The sequence below is a fragment of the Narcine bancroftii genome, chromosome 1 (genome assembly GCF_036971445.1).
Source record: "Narcine bancroftii isolate sNarBan1 chromosome 1, sNarBan1.hap1, whole genome shotgun sequence".
Classification (NCBI taxonomy): Eukaryota; Metazoa; Chordata; class Chondrichthyes; order Torpediniformes; family Narcinidae; genus Narcine; species Narcine bancroftii.
Window position 1 is genome coordinate 413,326,156 of NC_091469.1, and position 20,123 is coordinate 413,346,278.

At 41.5% G+C, this 20,123-nt stretch overlaps 1 protein-coding gene and 1 long non-coding RNA gene across 5 annotated transcripts in view; one reads left to right on the plus strand and one right to left on the minus strand.

Annotated features, from left to right (window-relative positions):
• ube2e2 (ubiquitin-conjugating enzyme E2E 2) overlaps window positions 1–17,980 on the plus strand; it is a 321,809-nt gene extending 303,829 nt beyond the window's left edge. For all 4 annotated transcript variants that reach the window (XM_069913966.1, XM_069913965.1, XM_069913968.1 and 1 more), the window contains one exon: window positions 17,250–17,980. In XM_069913966.1, the coding sequence (XP_069770067.1) occupies window positions 17,250–17,347 (98 nt within the window). In that variant the 3' untranslated portion in view covers window positions 17,348–17,980. The remainder of the gene's footprint in view (window positions 1–17,249) is intronic.
• The window catches only part of LOC138751552 (uncharacterized), a 190,549-nt gene that overhangs the window by 29,097 nt on the left and 141,329 nt on the right, over window positions 1–20,123 (minus strand). The window lies entirely within an intron of this gene.

The following is a 20,123-nucleotide window of genomic DNA, read 5'->3' on the forward strand; positions in this document are numbered from 1 at the left end:
GGCAAAGAATTCCAGAGATTCACTGCCTTCTTGCTGAATAAATTTCTTCTTACCTTTGTTCTAAATGGACATCGTTTTCTGAGGCCATGCATGCCCTTTTGTCTTCGACTCTCCCACTACTGGAAACATCTCCATGCCCACTCTTTCCAGCCCTTTCAATATTTGGTAGGTTTCAGTAAGATACCCCTCGTCCTTCTAATTCTTTCAAATTATGATCATTGCATGGCACCAAATCCAAAATTGCCATTTCCATAGTGTTCTAACAAGCCATCTCATAGGCATTCTTTCTCTTGGGATACTGGACCAACCTGAATTTTTCAGTCTACCTGCACATTAAAGTACCCCATTGTCCTTCTTACATGCCAACCTATCAAGCTATTCCTTCTAACTCAAGCCCTCTCATAAAGCAACATCCTGACGAATCTCTACACCCCTCCAATTTATGTACACACAGAAATAAAGGTGATTGTGCTTTATATCTGGCTGGACCAATAATTAAAACAATCTATAATGCACTCTAATTTTTTTCAGTCATTCCTTCAACAAAATCTCATAAGATTTCCTGTCAGAATAGGTTATATCACTTTGATCTAGGTACTGCCACCCCAATAAACTTTCCAAATTCTTTTCAACAACTATCTGGGATTTGTCATTTTTCCTATGTTGTCACCAGGTTAAAAAGAGTTTAAAACTCATTATCCAACCACATATTTTTTACAGAGAGCAAGTGGCTAAGAATTCATTCAAGTTATTATAGTTATGTATTAAAGAAGAATCTCATAATTGAATGAATGAATTTAAAATGTTCAGGAAGGTCAGCAGTGTAAACATTTCTGTTTCTATAAATGTAACTCAAGCTCTGATCCAAAATATCATTTAGTCTAGAATTAATTAAGATTGTGGTATATTCCTTCTTTCATTTATTTTTACATGCACAAAGGTGAAAAGGAACTAATTCGTCATTAATTTAAAAGTTCAAATTTTCCTGACATTTTAAACTTAAATAGAAAAGGATGATTCTAATCTGGATACTTGTCCTGTGGCTTGTCTGCATTTCAACTAACACCATCAGAGCATGGGGCCAGAACTAGAATGACAGCTAATTAATAACCCTCTCGAGGCTTTGACTATCAGCTGTTTGAAAATGTTCATGCTTATTAGGGAATCTAGATAAGATGATAAATCCTTGGATTCCCCCCACCCACCACACACCTAGTACTTTTTCCAAGTAGAAAGTACCCATCAACAACATTTTATTTATTAATCATACTGACAGATGCTGGTAAACTTTCTTAAACATTAATTTCCAACAAAGCAATAATTCTTAATATTTAACATACTCCTCATCAGGGAATAAAGTAAACCGTGACTCCAGCCCTAATTGATTTTTTTTTTCAGTTTTAAAATTGGCATAACTAATTAGGACTGAATATGGGGGATTTTCATTCCCCATATTCAATAAATTGAAAAACTAGGCAAAATGATTGTTTATTTATGTATTAAAATATTTTTTCTATATTGCAGGTGCTTCAGCCAACATTTGTAAATATTGATTTAATATGCATTGTGTAAACACAATCATCTTAATATTGCAATGAAATAATAAGAACAGACTATTTATTTCTGATATCAAGGTTACCCACCTGCGTAAAGAACACTTTCCTTTTAAATAGAGGTAATGTTGGCAATCAAATGAAAAGCAATACAATAGAAAAAATTTGTGCTGGGATTAAAATAAATTTATGTACACATTAACCAATACATTTAATTATGTAACAGAAATTACTTTGGCAAAACGGAGCTTTCATTCTGACAACAATTGTGCATTCACTCCGGATCCTTCACACATCATTGACTTTGATTTATACTTGCTGAGGAATAGAAGTCATGAAATGTCCCTATTAAGATTATTTTTAAGATATCAACATTTGGTGGTGTAGTAAATTTTAAAATTGCTGGAGGTATAATGTAGTAGTATTGGGATTTCCCAGGTTAGAAATTCAATCTCATTATGTTCACTTTACAAGCAAAAACAAATACATTTAGGATCAATTTTAGGCCTTATCTATACTTGTCAAATATTTAACAAAACTGAATTCATAGGATCTTCCAGCTGGGATACATTATGTAGGTCTAAAAATTGGTCAACTTTCATTCCCCATATTCACATCACCCTCGCCAATTTTCATGCAGTGAAACCACGCAACTTTCATTCCCCATATTCACATCACCCTCGCCAAATTTCATGCAGTGAAACCACGCAACTTTCATTCCCCATATTCACATCACCCTCGCCAAATTTCAAGCAGTGAAACCATGCAACTTTCATTCCCCATATTCACATCACCCTCGCCAAATTTCATGCAGTGAAACCACGCAACTTTCATTCCCCATATTCACATCACCCTCGCCAATTTTCATGCAGTGCAACCACGCAACTTTCATTCCCCATATTCACATCACCTTCGCCAAATTTCATGCAGTGAAACCACGCAACTTTCATTCCCCATATTCACATCACCCTCGCCAAATTTCATGCAGTGGAACCACACAACTTTCATTCCCCATATTCACATCATCCTCGCCAAATTTCATGCAGTGAAACCACGCAACTTTCATTCCCCATATTCACATCATCCTCGCCAAATTTCATGCAGTGGAACCAGGCAACTTGCATTCCCCATATTCACATCATCCTCGCCAAATTTCATGCAGTGAAACCACGCAACTTTCATTCCCCATATTCACATCACCCTCGCCAAATTTCATCCAGTGAAACCACGCAACTTTCATTCCCCATATTCACATCACCCTCGCCAAATTTCATCCAGTGAAACCACGCAACTTTCATTCCCCATATTCACATCACCCTCGCCAAATTTCATCCAGTGAAACCACGCAACTTTCATTCCCCATATTCACATCACCCTCGCCAAATTTCATCCAGTGAAACCACGCAACTTTCATTCCCCATATTCACATCACCCTCGCCAAATTTCATGCAGTGGAACCACACAACTTTCATTCCCCATATTCACATCACCCTCGCCAAATTTCATGCAATGAAACCACACAACTTTCATTCCCCATATTCACATCACCCTCGCCAAATTTCATGCAGTGAAACCACGCAACTTTCATTCCCCATATTCACAACACCCTCGCCAAATTTCATGCAGTGGAACCACACAACTTTCATTCCCCATATTCACATCATCCTCGCCAAATTTCATGCAGTGAAACCACGCAACTTTCATTCCCCATATTCACATCACCCTTGCCAAATTTCATGCAGTGAAACTACGCAACTTTCATTCCCCATATTCACATCATCCTCGCCAAATTTCATGCAGTGAAACCACGCAACTTTCATTCCCCATATTCACATCATCCTCGCCAAATTTCATGCAGTGAAACCACGCAACTTTCATTCCCCATATTCACATCACCCTCGCCAAATTTCATCCAGTGGAACCACACAACTTTCATTCCCCATATTCACATCATCCTCGCCAAATTTCATGCAGTGAAACCACGCAACTTTCATTCCCCATATTCACATCACACTCGCCAAATTTCATCCAGTGGAACCACACAACTTTCATTCCCCATATTCACATCATCCTCGCCAAATTTCATGCAGTGAAACCACGCAACTTTCATTCCCCATATTCACATCACCCTCGCCAAATTTCATGCAGTGGAACCACACAACTTTCATTCCCCATATTCACATCATCCTCGCCAAATTTCATGCAGTGGAACCACACAACTTTCATTCCCCATATTCACATCACCCTCGCCAAATTTCATGCAGTGGAACCACACAACTTTCATTCCCCATATTCACATCACCCTCACCAAATTTCATGCAGTGGAACCACACAACTTTCATTCCCCATATTCACATCACCCTCGCCAAATTTCATGCAGTGGAACCACACAACTTTCATTCCCCATATTCACATCACCCTCGCCAAATTTCATGCAGTGGAACCACACAACTTTCATTCCCCATATTAACATCACCCTCGCCAAATTTCATGCAATGAAACCACACAACTTTCATTCCCCATATTCACATCACCCTCGCCAAATTTCATGCAGTGAAACCACGCAACTTTCATTCCCCATATTCACATCACCCTCGCCAAATTTCATGCAGTGGAACCACACAACTTTCATTCCCCATATTCACATCATCCTCGCCAAATTTCATGCAGTGAAACCACGCAACTTTCATTCCCCATATTCACATCACCCTCGCAAAATTTCATGCAGTGGAACTACACAACTTTCATTCCCCATATTCACATCATCCTCGCCAAATTTCATGCAGTGAAACCACGCAACTTTCATTCCCCATATTCACATCATCCTCGCCAAATTTCATGCAGTGAAACCACGCAACTTTCATTCCCCATATTCACATCATCCTCGCCAAATTTCATGCAGTGAAACCACGCAACTTTCATTCCCCATATTCACATTACGCTCGCCAAATTTCATGCAGTGAAACCACGCAACTTTCATTCCCCATATTCACATCATCCTCGCCAAATTTCATGCAGTGAACCACACAACTTTCATTCCCCATATTCACATCATCCTCGCCAAATTTCATGCAGTGAACCACACAACTTTCATTCCCCATATTCACATCACCCTCGCCAAATTTCATGCAGTGAACCACACAACTTTCATTCCCCATATTCACATCATCCTCGCCAAATTTCATGCAGTGAAACCACGCAACTTTCATTCCCCATATTCACATCATCCTCGCCAAATTTCATGCAGTGAACCACACAACTTTCATTCCCCATATTCACATCACCCTCGCCAAATTTCATGCAGTAAACCACACAACTTTCATTCCCCATATTCACATCACCCTCGCCAAATTTCATGCAGTGAAACCACGCAACTTTCATTCCCCATATTCACATCATCCTCGCCAAATTTCATGCAGTGAAACCACGCAACTTTCATTCCCCATATTCACATCACCCTCGCCAAATTTCATCCAGTGAAACCACGCAACTTTCATTCCCCATATTCACATCATCCTCGCCAAATTTCATGCAGTGAAACCACGCAACTTTCATTCCCCATATTCACATCATCCTCGCCAAATTTCATGCAGTGAAACCACGCAACTTTCATTCCCCATATTCACATCATCCTCGCCAAATTTCATGCAGTGAAACCACGCAACTTTCATTCCCCATATTCACATCATCCTCGCCAAATTTCATCCAGTGAAACCACGCAACTTTCATTCCCCATATTCACATCATCCTCGCCAAATTTCATGCAGTGGAACCACGCAACTTTCATTCCCCATATTCACATCACCCTCGCCAAATTTCATGCAGTGGAACCACACAACTTTCATTCCCCATATTCACATCACCCTCGCCAAATTTCATGCAGTGGAACCACACAACTTTCATTCCCCATATTCACATCATCCTCGCCAAATTTCATGCAGTGGAACCACACAACTTTCATTCCCCATATTAACATCACCCTCGCCAAATTTCATGCAGTGAACCACACAACTTTCATTCCCCATATTCACATCACCCTCGCCAAATTTCATGCAGTGAACCACACAACTTTCATTCCCCATATTCACATCACCCTCGCCAAATTTCATGCAGTGAACCACACAACTTTCATTCCCCATATTCACATCATCCTCGCCAAATTTCATGCAGTGAAACCACGCAACTTTCATTCCCCATATTCACATCACCCTCGCCAAATTTCATGCAGTGGAACCACACAACTTTCATTCCCCATATTCACATCACCCTCGCCAAATTTCATGCAGTGAACCAAACAATTTTCATTCCCCATATTCACATCATCCTCGCCAAATTTAATGCAGTGAAACCACGCAACTTTCATTCCACATATTCACATCACCCTCGCCAAATTTTATGCAGTGAACCACACAACTTTCATTCCCCATATTCACATCATCCTCGCCAACTTTCATGCAGTGAACCACACAACTTTCATTCCCCATATTCACATCACCCTCGCCAAATTTCATGCAGTGAACCACACAACTTTCATTCCCCATATTCACATCACCCTCGCCAAATTTCATGCAGTGAACCACGCAACTTTCATTCCCCATATTCACATCACCCTCGCCAAATTTCATGCAGTGAAACCACGCAACTTTCATTCCCCATATTCACATCACCCTCGCCAAATTTCATGCAGTGAAACCACGCAACTTTCCATCCCCATATTCACATCACCCTCGCCAAATTTCATGCAGTGAAACCACGCAACTTTCATTCCCCATATTCACATCATCCTCGCCAAATTTCATGCAGTGAAACCACGCAACTTTCATTCCCCATATTCACATCATCCTCGCCAAATTTCATGCAGTGAAACCACGCAACTTTCATTCCCCATATTCACATCACCCTCGCCAAATTTCATGCAGTGAAACCACGCAACTTTCATTCCCCATATTCACATCACCCTCGCCAAATTTCATGCAGTGAAACCACGCAACTTTCATTCCCCATATTCACATCATCCTCGCCAAATTTCATCCAGTGAAACCACGCAACTTTCATTCCCCATATTCACATCACCCTCGCCAAATTTCATGCAGTGAAACCACGCAACTTTCATTCCCCATATTCACATCACCCTCGCCAAATTTCATGCAGTGAAACCACGCAACTTTCATTCCCCATATTCACATCACCCTCGCCAAATTTCATGCAGTGAAACCACGCAACTTTCATTCCCCATATTCACATCACCCTCGCCAAATTTCATGCAGTGAAACCACGCAACTTTCATTCCCCATATTCACATCATCCTCGCCAAATTTCATGCAGTGAAACCACGCAACTTTCATTCCCCATATTCACATCATCCTCGCCAAATTTCATGCAGTGAAACCACGCAACTTTCATTCCCCATATTCACATCACCCTCGCCAAATTTCATGCAGTGAACCACGCAACTTTCATTCCCCATATTCACATCACCCTCGCCAAATTTCATGCAGTGAAACCACGCAACTTTCATTCCCCATATTCACATCACCCTCGCCAAATTTCATGCAGTGAAACCACGCAACTTTCATTCCCCATATTCACATCATCCTCGCCAAATTTCATGCAGTGAAACCACGCAACTTTCATTCCCCATATTCACATCATCCTCGCCAAATTTCATGCAGTGAAACCACGCAACTTTCATTCCCCATATTCACATCATCCTCGCCAAATTTCATGCAGTGAAACCACGCAACTTTCATTCCCCATATTCACATCATCCTCGCCAAATTTCATGCAGTGAAACCACGCAACTTTCATTCCCCATATTCACATCATCCTCGCCAAATTTCATGCAGTGAAACCACGCAACTTTCATTCCCCATATTGACATCACCCTCGCCAAATTTCATCCAGTGGAACCACACAACTTTCATTCCCCATATTCACATCATCCTCGCCAAATTTCATGCAGTGAAACCACGCAACTTTCATTCCCCATATTCACATCACCCTCGCCAAATTTCATCCAGTGGAACCACACAACTTTCATTCCCCATATTCACATCATCCTCGCCAAATTTCATGCAGTGAAACCACGCAACTTTCATTCCCCATATTCACATCATCCTCGCCAAATTTCATGCAGTGGAACCACACAACTTTCATTCCCCATATTCACATCACCCTCGCCAAATTTCATGCAGTGGAACCACACAACTTTCATTCCCCATATTCACATCACCCTCACCAAATTTCATGCAGTGGAACCACACAACTTTCATTCCCCATATTCACATCACCCTCGCCAAATTTCATGCAGTGGAACCACGCAACTTTCATTCCCCATATTCACATCATCCTCGCCAAATTTCATGCAGTGAAACCACGCAACTTTCATTCCCCATATTCACATCACCCTCGCCAAATTTCATGCAGTGGAACCACACAACTTTCATTCCCCATATTCACATCATCCTCGCCAAATTTCATGCAGTGAAACCACGCAACTTTCATTCCCCATATTCACATCACCCTCGCCAAATTTCATGCAGTGAAACCACGCAACTTTCATTCCCCATATTCACATCATCCTCGCCAAATTTCATGCAGTGAAACCACACAACTTTCATTCCCCATATTCACATCACCCTCGCCAAATTTCATCCAGTGAAACCACGCAACTTTCATTCCCCATATTCACATCATCCTCGCCAAATTTCATGCAGTGGAACCACACAACTTTCATTCCCCATATTCACATCATCCTCGCCAAATTTCATGCAGTGGAACCACACAACTTTCATTCCCCATATTCACATCATCCTCGCCAAATTTCATGCAGTGGAACCACACAACTTTCATTCCCCATATTCACATCATCCTCGCCAAATTTCATGCAGTGGAACCACACAACTTTCATTCCCCATATTCACATCATCCTCGCCAAATTTCATCCAGTGAAACCACGCAACTTTCATTCCCCATATTCACATCATCCTCGCCAAATTTCATGCAGTGGAACCACACAACTTTCATTCCCCATATTCACATCATCCTCGCCAAATTTCATGCAGTGGAACCACACAACTTTCATTCCCCATATTCACATCATCCTCGCCAAATTTCATGCAGTGGAACCACACAACTTTCATTCCCCATATTCACATCATCCTCGCCAAATTTCATGCAGTGAAACCACGCAACTTTCATTCCCCATATTCACATCATCCTCGCCAAATTTCATGCAGTGAAACCACGCAACTTTCATTCCCCATATTCACATTACGCTCGCCAAATTTCATGCAGTGAAACCACGCAACTTTCATTCCCCATATTCACATCATCCTCGCCAAATTTCATGCAGTGAACCACGCAACTTTCATTCCCCATATTCACATCATCCTCGCCAAATTTCATGCAGTGAACCACACAACTTTCATTCCCCATATTCACATCACCCTCGCCAAATTTCATGCAGTGAACCACACAACTTTCATTCCCCATATTCACATCATCCTCGCCAAATTTCATGCAGTGAAACCACGCAACTTTCATTCCCCATATTCACATCATCCTCGCCAAATTTCATGCAGTGAACCACACAACTTTCATTCCCCATATTCACATCACCCTCGCCAAATTTCATGCAGTAAACCACACAACTTTCATTCCCCATATTCACATCACCCTCGCCAAATTTCATGCAGTGAAACCACGCAACTTTCATTCCCCATATTCACATCATCCTCGCCAAATTTCATGCAGTGAAACCACGCAACTTTCATTCCCCATATTCACATCACCCTCGCCAAATTTCATCCAGTGAAACCACGCAACTTTCATTCCCCATATTCACATCATCCTCGCCAAATTTCATGCAGTGAAACCACGCAACTTTCATTCCCCATATTCACATCATCCTCGCCAAATTTCATGCAGTGAAACCACGCAACTTTCATTCCCCATATTCACATCATCCTCGCCAAATTTCATGCAGTGAAACCACGCAACTTTCATTCCCCATATTCACATCATCCTCGCCAAATTTCATCCAGTGAAACCACGCAACTTTCATTCCCCATATTCACATCATCCTCGCCAAATTTCATGCAGTGGAACCACGCAACTTTCATTCCCCATATTCACATCACCCTCGCCAAATTTCATGCAGTGGAACCACACAACTTTCATTCCCCATATTCACATCACCCTCGCCAAATTTCATGCAGTGGAACCACACAACTTTCATTCCCCATATTCACATCATCCTCGCCAAATTTCATGCAGTGGAACCACACAACTTTCATTCCCCATATTAACATCACCCTCGCCAAATTTCATGCAGTGAACCACACAACTTTCATTCCCCATATTCACATCACCCTCGCCAAATTTCATGCAGTGAACCACACAACTTTCATTCCCCATATTCACATCACCCTCGCCAAATTTCATGCAGTGAACCACACAACTTTCATTCCCCATATTCACATCATCCTCGCCAAATTTCATGCAGTGAAACCACGCAACTTTCATTCCCCATATTCACATCACCCTCGCCAAATTTCATGCAGTGGAACCACACAACTTTCATTCCCCATATTCACATCACCCTCGCCAAATTTCATGCAGTGAACCAAACAATTTTCATTCCCCATATTCACATCATCCTCGCCAAATTTAATGCAGTGAAACCACGCAACTTTCATTCCACATATTCACATCACCCTCGCCAAATTTTATGCAGCGAACCACACAACTTTCATTCCCCATATTCACATCATCCTCGCCAAATTTCATGCAGTGAACCACACAACTTTCATTCCCCATATTCACATCACCCTCGCCAAATTTCATGCAGTGAACCACACAACTTTCATTCCCCATATTCACATCACCCTCGCCAAATTTCATGCAGTGAACCACGCAACTTTCATTCCCCATATTCACATCACCCTCGCCAAATTTCATGCAGTGAAACCACGCAACTTTCATTCCCCATATTCACATCACCCTCGCCAAATTTCATGCAGTGAAACCACGCAACTTTCCATCCCCATATTCACATCACCCTCGCCAAATTTCATGCAGTGAAACCACGCAACTTTCATTCCCCATATTCACATCATCCTCGCCAAATTTCATGCAGTGAAACCACGCAACTTTCATTCCCCATATTCACATCATCCTCGCCAAATTTCATGCAGTGAAACCACGCAACTTTCATTCCCCATATTCACATCACCCTCGCCAAATTTCATGCAGTGAAACCACGCAACTTTCATTCCCCATATTCACATCACCCTCGCCAAATTTCATGCAGTGAAACCACGCAACTTTCATTCCCCATATTCACATCATCCTCGCCAAATTTCATCCAGTGAAACCACGCAACTTTCATTCCCCATATTCACATCATCCTCGCCAAATTTCATGCAGTGAAACCACGCAACTTTCATTCCCCATATTCACATCACCCTCGCCAAATTTCATGCAGTGAAACCACGCAACTTTCATTCCCCATATTCACATCACCCTCGCCAAATTTCATGCAGTGAAACCACGCAACTTTCATTCCCCATATTCACATCACCCTCGCCAAATTTCATGCAGTGAAACCACGCAACTTTCATTCCCCATATTCACATCATCCTCGCCAAATTTCATGCAGTGAAACCACGCAACTTTCATTCCCCATATTCACATCATCCTCGCCAAATTTCATGCAGTGAAACCACGCAACTTTCATTCCCCATATTCACATCACCCTCGCCAAATTTCATGCAGTGAACCACGCAACTTTCATTCCCCATATTCACATCACCCTCGCCAAATTTCATGCAGTGAAACCACGCAACTTTCATTCCCCATATTCACATCACCCTCGCCAAATTTCATGCAGTGAAACCACGCAACTTTCATTCCCCATATTCACATCATCCTCGCCAAATTTCATGCAGTGAAACCACGCAACTTTCATTCCCCATATTCACATCATCCTCGCCAAATTTCATGCAGTGAAACCACGCAACTTTCATTCCCCATATTCACATCATCCTCGCCAAATTTCATGCAGTGAAACCACGCAACTTTCATTCCCCATATTCACATCATCCTCGCCAAATTTCATGCAGTGAAACCACGCAACTTTCATTCCCCATATTCACATCATCCTCGCCAAATTTCATGCAGTGAAACCACGCAACTTTCATTCCCCATATTGACATCACCCTCGCCAAATTTCATCCAGTGGAACCACACAACTTTCATTCCCCATATTCACATCATCCTCGCCAAATTTCATGCAGTGAAACCACGCAACTTTCATTCCCCATATTCACATCACCCTCGCCAAATTTCATCCAGTGGAACCACACAACTTTCATTCCCCATATTCACATCATCCTCGCCAAATTTCATGCAGTGAAACCACGCAACTTTCATTCCCCATATTCACATCATCCTCGCCAAATTTCATGCAGTGGAACCACACAACTTTCATTCCCCATATTCACATCACCCTCGCCAAATTTCATGCAGTGGAACCACACAACTTTCATTCCCCATATTCACATCACCCTCACCAAATTTCATGCAGTGGAACCACACAACTTTCATTCCCCATATTCACATCACCCTCGCCAAATTTCATGCAGTGGAACCACGCAACTTTCATTCCCCATATTCACATCATCCTCGCCAAATTTCATGCAGTGAAACCACGCAACTTTCATTCCCCATATTCACATCACCCTCGCCAAATTTCATGCAGTGGAACCACACAACTTTCATTCCCCATATTCACATCATCCTCGCCAAATTTCATGCAGTGAAACCACGCAACTTTCATTCCCCATATTCACATCACCCTCGCCAAATTTCATGCAGTGAAACCACGCAACTTTCATTCCCCATATTCACATCATCCTCGCCAAATTTCATGCAGTGAAACCACACAACTTTCATTCCCCATATTCACATCACCCTCGCCAAATTTCATCCAGTGAAACCACGCAACTTTCATTCCCCATATTCACATCATCCTCGCCAAATTTCATGCAGTGGAACCACACAACTTTCATTCCCCATATTCACATCATCCTCGCCAAATTTCATGCAGTGGAACCACACAACTTTCATTCCCCATATTCACATCATCCTCGCCAAATTTCATGCAGTGGAACCACACAACTTTCATTCCCCATATTCACATCATCCTCGCCAAATTTCATGCAGTGGAACCACACAACTTTCATTCCCCATATTCACATCATCCTCGCCAAATTTCATCCAGTGAAACCACGCAACTTTCATTCCCCATATTCACATCATCCTCGCCAAATTTCATGCAGTGGAACCACACAACTTTCATTCCCCATATTCACATCATCCTCGCCAAATTTCATGCAGTGGAACCACACAACTTTCATTCCCCATATTCACATCATCCTCGCCAAATTTCATGCAGTGGAACCACACAACTTTCATTCCCCATATTCACATCATCCTCGCCAAATTTCATGCAGTGGACTCACTTCAGTGACTGCAGGTGCTGGAATCTGGAGCATAAAACAATTTGCTGGAAGAGTCAGTAGATAAACCTGCTGAGATCCTCCAGCAGATTGTTGTTTGCTTCACTTTGTGGAAATGAACCACAATTTCCTCCTTATTGTTTATGGTTAGGTAGTTCTTTAATGAGTTTATTGTTGCAGAGGTAAAAAAAACATAAATTGTTCATTAGAGCTTTCATGTTAGTTCTGTATCAAAAGCTGAGGTCTTGCACCTGAGAACATAGTGCTCTTTAACCCAACACAGAAGCAAGCATTTGGCATGATTGTTTCCTCCAGTATCTTTCTTCATGAGGAAACTGATATCAGGCATTTGTTCATAACTTTTAATAATGCTCTTATTAATTAAACAATTCCTTTTAAAATCATTTGTGGCAGAGATACCACCTTCTAAACTCTTTTTGGTTATTTAAGGGTACTGTTCTATTTCTGTCAGACCAGTGTAAAATCCACCACAATTTTATCTATTCATGATCTTGATTGGACTATTTATTAGTCAGGATGCCGTGTGGCTTAAACCTTCTTAGTCATCCATGTGAAAGTTAATTGGGTTTTTTTCTCGCTCTCTGTAGATGCTGCCAATTGAGTATTTCTAGCATTTTTCATTTTTAATTTCAGATCCCATGAGCTTCCTTCATTTCTTTACCCGTTATCCCCTGCTATATTGCATCATATATTGCTCTCTGATGTCCAGATCCATACAAGCATATGCAGAACCAAAATTTAAAAATCACCTATAATACTTTGCTCTGTGCTACCTAATACAGGTCGGCCCTCTAACACAAGACCAAATCACTGAAAATGTAGAGTTCAAATGATCTGATTTTCTGAATAGGTAGCAAGGTTAAGAGAGACTAGGAAAGTAAATGCCAAAACGACAAAAGAATGATAAAACAATGAATTCAAGGTAATTTTGTTGATTTTTTTTGGAGGCTATATAGATTGTTTCTGCAAATATAGCACGATTTCTGCTGAGTTTTGAGCAACTTGTTAGTTGTGCTGACAGTTATGGCCTCAATATTAAAGAATGTCTGCATCAACAGTAATGGAGATACCCTTACTTGGTTGATTCACAAAATGAAGTTAACAAGAGTAAGAATATGTTCATCTCTCCTCTCCCTCCAATTCCTCTCTCTCTCTCTGTTCTCCCTACTCCTCTCCTTAGCCCCTTCTCCTCTACATCCTTCCTCCTCTCCTCCTGTCTCTCCCCCTCCATCCCCTTCACTCCCAACCCTCCCCAGAAAACCATAGTACATTAGAGGACAGAAATAGGCACCTTCAGTCCTTCTAGTCTGTACTGAACAATTTTTTTTGCCTAGTCCCACTGATCTCCACCCAGTCCATTACCCTCCATACTTCTCTCAACCATGAACCTGTCCAAATTCTTCTTGAATGTTCAAATTGAGCCCACATTCACCACTTCAGCTGGCAGCTCATTGCACACTCCCACCACTCTCTATGTGAAGAAATTCCCCTTCATTTTCCCCCTAAACTTTTCCCATTTTACCCTTAACCAGGTCCTCTGGTTTGTTACTCACCTACCCCAAGTGGAAAAAGCCGACCTACATTTACTTTGTCTATCCCCCTCATAATTTTAAATATCTCTAACAAATTATTTTATGCTCCAGGGAATAAAGTCCTAACCTATTTAACCTTTCCCTGTAACATTCTAGTAAATCTTTTCTACACTCTTTCTATCTTATTGATATCTTTCCTGTAGTTAGATCACCAAAACTCACACAAAACTCCAAATTCAGGCTCACCAATGTCTTATACAACTTTACCACAACATCCCAACTCCGATACTCAATAATTTGATTTATGAAGGCTAATTTGCCAAAAGCTCTCTTTACAACTCTATCCACTTGTGACACCACTTTCAGGGAATTATGTATCTGTATTCACAGATCCCTCTGTTCTATGCACTCTTCAGTGCCCTACCATTTACCATGAATGTCCTTTCTTGGTTTGTCTTTCCAAAATGCAAGATCTCTCTCTTGTCTGCCATTTTTCAGATCCCTTTGCAAGCTTTGAAAGCCTTGTTCACTGTCCACAATGCTTCCAATCATATTGTCATCTGAAAACTTGCTGATCCAATTTATCACATTATCATTCAGATTATTGATATAGATGACAATCAACAATGGTCCCAGCACTAATCCCTGAGGCACACCACTAGTCACAGGCCTCCAGTCTGAGAAGCTATTAACCACCACTACCCTCTGGCTTCTTCCATCCAGCCATTGTCAAATCTATTTTACTACTTCATCTGAACTTTCCTGACTAAAACCTCCCATGTGGGATGATGTGAAAGGCCTTACTAAATTCCATGTAGACAACATCCACAGCCTTCCCTTCATCAACTTTCGTGGTCACCTCCTCAAAAAACTGTAAGATTGGTTAAACATATGACCTACCACACTATCCCTAATCAGTCCCTGGTTACCCAAATAATTGAACAACATGAGCTACCCTCTAATCCTTCAGCACCATACCCGAGGCTAAGGGCATTTTAAATATTTCTACCAGAGCCGCTGTAACTTCTGTACTAGCCTCCTGTAAAGTCTGAAGGAATATCTTGTCAGGCCCTGAAGATTTATCTACTCTATTTGTTTTAAGACAGCAAACTTCCTCCTCTTTAATCTGTACATGTTCCATGACCTCACTGCTTGCTTTCCTTGCTTCCCACAATTCTGTGCCTGTTTCCTGAGTGAATACTGTTGAAAAAAAACATTTAAAATCTTCCTCCATCTCTTTTGGCTCCATACAAAACTGACCACTCTGACCAATTTTGTCCCTTAATATAATTAATGGCTCTTAATATACCTGTAGAAACCCTTAGGATTTTCCTTCATAGTGTCTGCCAAAGCAACCTCATGCCTTCTTGTAGCCATCCTGATTCCTTTGTTGAGGTTTTTCTTGCATTTTGTATACATCTCAAGTACTTCATTTGCTCCATGTGGTCTATACCTGCTATGTACGTCTCTTCTTCCGAACTATATCCCCAATATCCCTCGAAAACCAAGGTTCACTAATGCCTGCTGATTTTGCCTTAAATCCTAACAGGAACATTCAAACTCTGTACTCTCAACATTTTACCTTTGAAGGTCCTCCACTTACCTTGCACATCCTTGCTTGAAAACAACTTATCCTAATCCACACATTCTAGATCCTTTTTCATTTCTCAAAATTTGGCCTTTCTCCAATTTAGAATCTCAACCTGAGGCCCAGATCTATCCTCCATAATTAACTTGAAATGAATGGCATTATGATCACTGGACCCAAAATGCTCCCCTACACATACTTCTACCACCTGTCCTGTATCATTCCCTAATAGGAGATCCAGTATTGCACACTCTCTAGTTGGTACCTCTATTGATTATTGATTTAGAAAATTAATTTAGAAAACTTCCCTGAATACATTTGACAAACTCCAAACCATCCAGTATGGGAGACCCAGTTAATATGTGGAAAGTTAAAAAAAAGAAAACCTCCTGTTATCACAACCTTAAGTTTCCTTTAGCTGTCTGCTATCTCTCTACAGATGTTCTCCTCCAATTCTTATTGACTATTGGGCAGTCCATAGTACAACCCCGTGAGTGTGGTCATACCTTTGTGATTCCTCAGCTCCACCCATATAGCCTCAATAGATGAGCCCTCTGGTTTGTCCTGCCTGAGCACAGCTGTGATATTTTCCCTGACAAGCAATGCCACTCCCCCCACCCCCCCCCCCCCCCACCCAAGTTCTATTGCGTCTGAAGGAATGGATGGAAGGTCGGAAAATTGAGCTGGCAATCCTGCCCCTCCTACAACCATTTCACTAATGGACCCCTCTCCTTCCCTTCCTTTCTCATTCTGCCACCCTCCCTTCTCCTCTCCTTCCCCCTCCCCAATGTCAACCATTCCTTTTCTCCCACTGCTGTTCAACTTGCTGTTCTTGCCGTAAATTGTGTTTAGCTTCAGATTCCAGCATCTGCAGTCTTCTGTATTTCAAACAAGTCATTATTTGCAGAACAAAGCATTTTTAAAATCTTAATGAGAAAGGTAACTTGAATTATGATCTTTTTTTTTGCTGAAGTGATGTCCACTTATTTTTCTTTTCAGATCTGTGATATTAATCATTCTATTTTTTTTGCAGCTGATCCTTTGGTTGGAAGCATAGCAACTCAATACCTGACCAATAGAGCAGAACATGACAGAATAGCCAGACAGTGGACCAAGAGATATGCCACATAAGAATATATTGCAGTAAATCCTGATCCTTGGGAAAGCACATTCACTAAGTGCAGCCCAAATCTTAATCCTGACTTTATTTCCATTTTTAAAAAATAAATCTTTGTGTAAAAATATTGTTATGTTCCCTGAAGACTTGAAGCAATTTGACACCTGGTTGTTTTTACAATAAGTAGATCTGAATCTCTACAATGTAAAGAATGTTCAAATTGTATCAGTAGAGAGCTTTATTGTTACATTGGTTTGTATAAGTATGTCTTCTTCCATGTGGTTCTTGAACCATAATAGATTACATATCTAATTTCTTCACGAAAGTAGCAATTAGAACCCAATTTTTTTTTGTAATGAAGTCAATCATGTCAGGTGCATGTTACCAGGTTAAAACTCTGCAATAAGCTTAATTTAAACAATCACTGTGCATTACAATGACAACTTTTTCACCAGCCCCAATTTCGTTATATTTCAAAAAGGTTGATGAACAACACTTAAAATTTGTGTATTTTGAACAATACTTACTTTTAAATGCTTGTAAATTTTGAGATACTTGCAATTCTTGACTGTGGAACAGTTTGATGTAAACTTGTATTATTGAAGCACCCATTAAAAAACAGCACCTTGCTGAAATACAGCATCTCACTTCCTTTGCCCTTTACTTTCAAAATACCACTTATAAACCAACTTCTTAATGCCAGGTCATTTATTCTGAAATGGTCATTGAGGTCAGATACTTGTACAGGTTCAGTATATTATTCTGATCCTGACGCAGACCTCTTCATTTGCATGGTGAACTTGGTTTTGAGCCTACCTTTGGGATCTCACAATATTGGATTAAATAGATTGCCGACATACAGCACAATAACAGACCCTTTCGGCTCACAAGCCCATGCCGCCCAATTGGCCTACAACCCCAGCACATTTTGAATGGTGGGAGGAAACCCCTATAGACGCGGGTAGAATGTACAAAGCTCTTGCAGACAGTGCCAGATTTGAACCCCGGTCACTGGCACTGTAACAGCATAGGTGGCACATATTGAAAGGCTACAATAAGTACTTTAAAGTAAGCAATCCAGCATAACCAATAGCTGACAAACAGGAAAGAACATGTCAGAGACGTAGGCCAAGAGTTAAACTACCTTGGTGAGGGTATGTCCAGTGTTGACGCCATGAGGTAATCATGCAAGATTATTTCAGCAACCAAAAGACCTCACATAGGATCAGGCAACCCTACCATTTCCTGCATCCTGTTGGAGTGGAATACTTCAATCTGTTACAAAATGACGAATTAAAGAGTATAGAATGTTTATTGTACAAAACCAACTATACAAATAGTGAATATATTCCACTACATTAACTTAATTGAGGGCTTTCTACACAAAAAACATGTTGAAAAAGGAATCCCAACCTGGCATCTCTAATATGTTATAGTTAGAGGCTGAAAATATCATTCGGCCATTCGGGGAGTGGGAAGGGGCAATCAGTGGAGGAATCCTTGTGGATTCTATCACTTTCAAGCTAGATTTCAGTTTTAAATAGCAGCAAAAAACATTAAGACCTCAAGGAATGCAATCCAAAGGATATCCTCTTCTCTACGGGACAAATGGCCACTTGAGGCATGGACACAAAAAGCATAGAAATGAAGTGGTCAAGGGCACATATCCATCTGCCACTCTTGCCAGGGGAAAGAGTTTACTTTGCTTGTTACCTTCTTGCAGAACATTCTGCAAGAGGAAGGAGAAAAAGCAGATGTGATGCTCGTCAGAATAAATGAAATTCAGAAAGATGCCAAGTTTCCACTGGAGCAAAAACTACAACAAACAGAAGTTACAGGGCATGTGTGCTGACATCTGGCATGCAAAGCTCAGATTCCCATCACCATGAGCTCAGAAACCAGTGTTCAAAGTGAATTTGATGGCATTGAAACACAGGACAATAGCAGCACACGTCAACCAACCTGATCTCAAATCTCCTGTTTGTACTTTTGATCCCATCCTCTTGCCCTGCACGAGTTCTTATCCATCTGCCACCAAGTGATGTCAAAGTGAACATATGTTGGCACCTTTTCACTTGATTTGCTCAAATGCTGATGCTGTTCACACTTAGGGCCTGCAGTCAGGGCCTGCAGTCAGTGCAACCATGGCCACAAGTGGCTTTTTACCTGAGCAGGGGCAACAGGTGATCTCGGTTCCATCTCCTAGTGAGTGCATTTGCAGTCCCGAAGCAAGCAGAGAACTTGGAATGAGTGGGCTTGCCCAGGGCCCTGTTTCCAACATCCTCATCTGCACATGTAGAGCCAGCCATGATGAAGTGCCTGATGGTGAATGCCCCAGATTCCCCTACTACACATGCAGAAGTTACTGATGCTTGTATTCTGCAGAACCAGCTCAAGGTGTTTTTATGCTGGGCCTCCACCTCGAGGCTGGCTGCAACCGTGTAGAAAAACAATTTGAATTTAATCTTTTTATGGAGCAGCCCTAAAAGGCTGTTCCTGCGCCACTATTATGAAGAGTGGCACCTCGTAGTGGAGGCGAGACGAGTGGTGCTGTAGTGCCACCTGTCACCATCCGCACCAAGCAATGACTGTCTTCTTTACCCATAATCCTCCATGTCGTTGAAACCACTCTGAGAAATGTTTCATTTTTCCAGGTCTTCTGCCCAGCGCTGCCCCTCCGGCTCTTCGCTTCCCTCTTTCATCCATCTGACTCCCCAGCTCTGCTTCTCCATCTCCACTCCTCAACATCTATCCTCCTTCCTCCTGGGCAGTGGAGCTCAGCACCCAGGT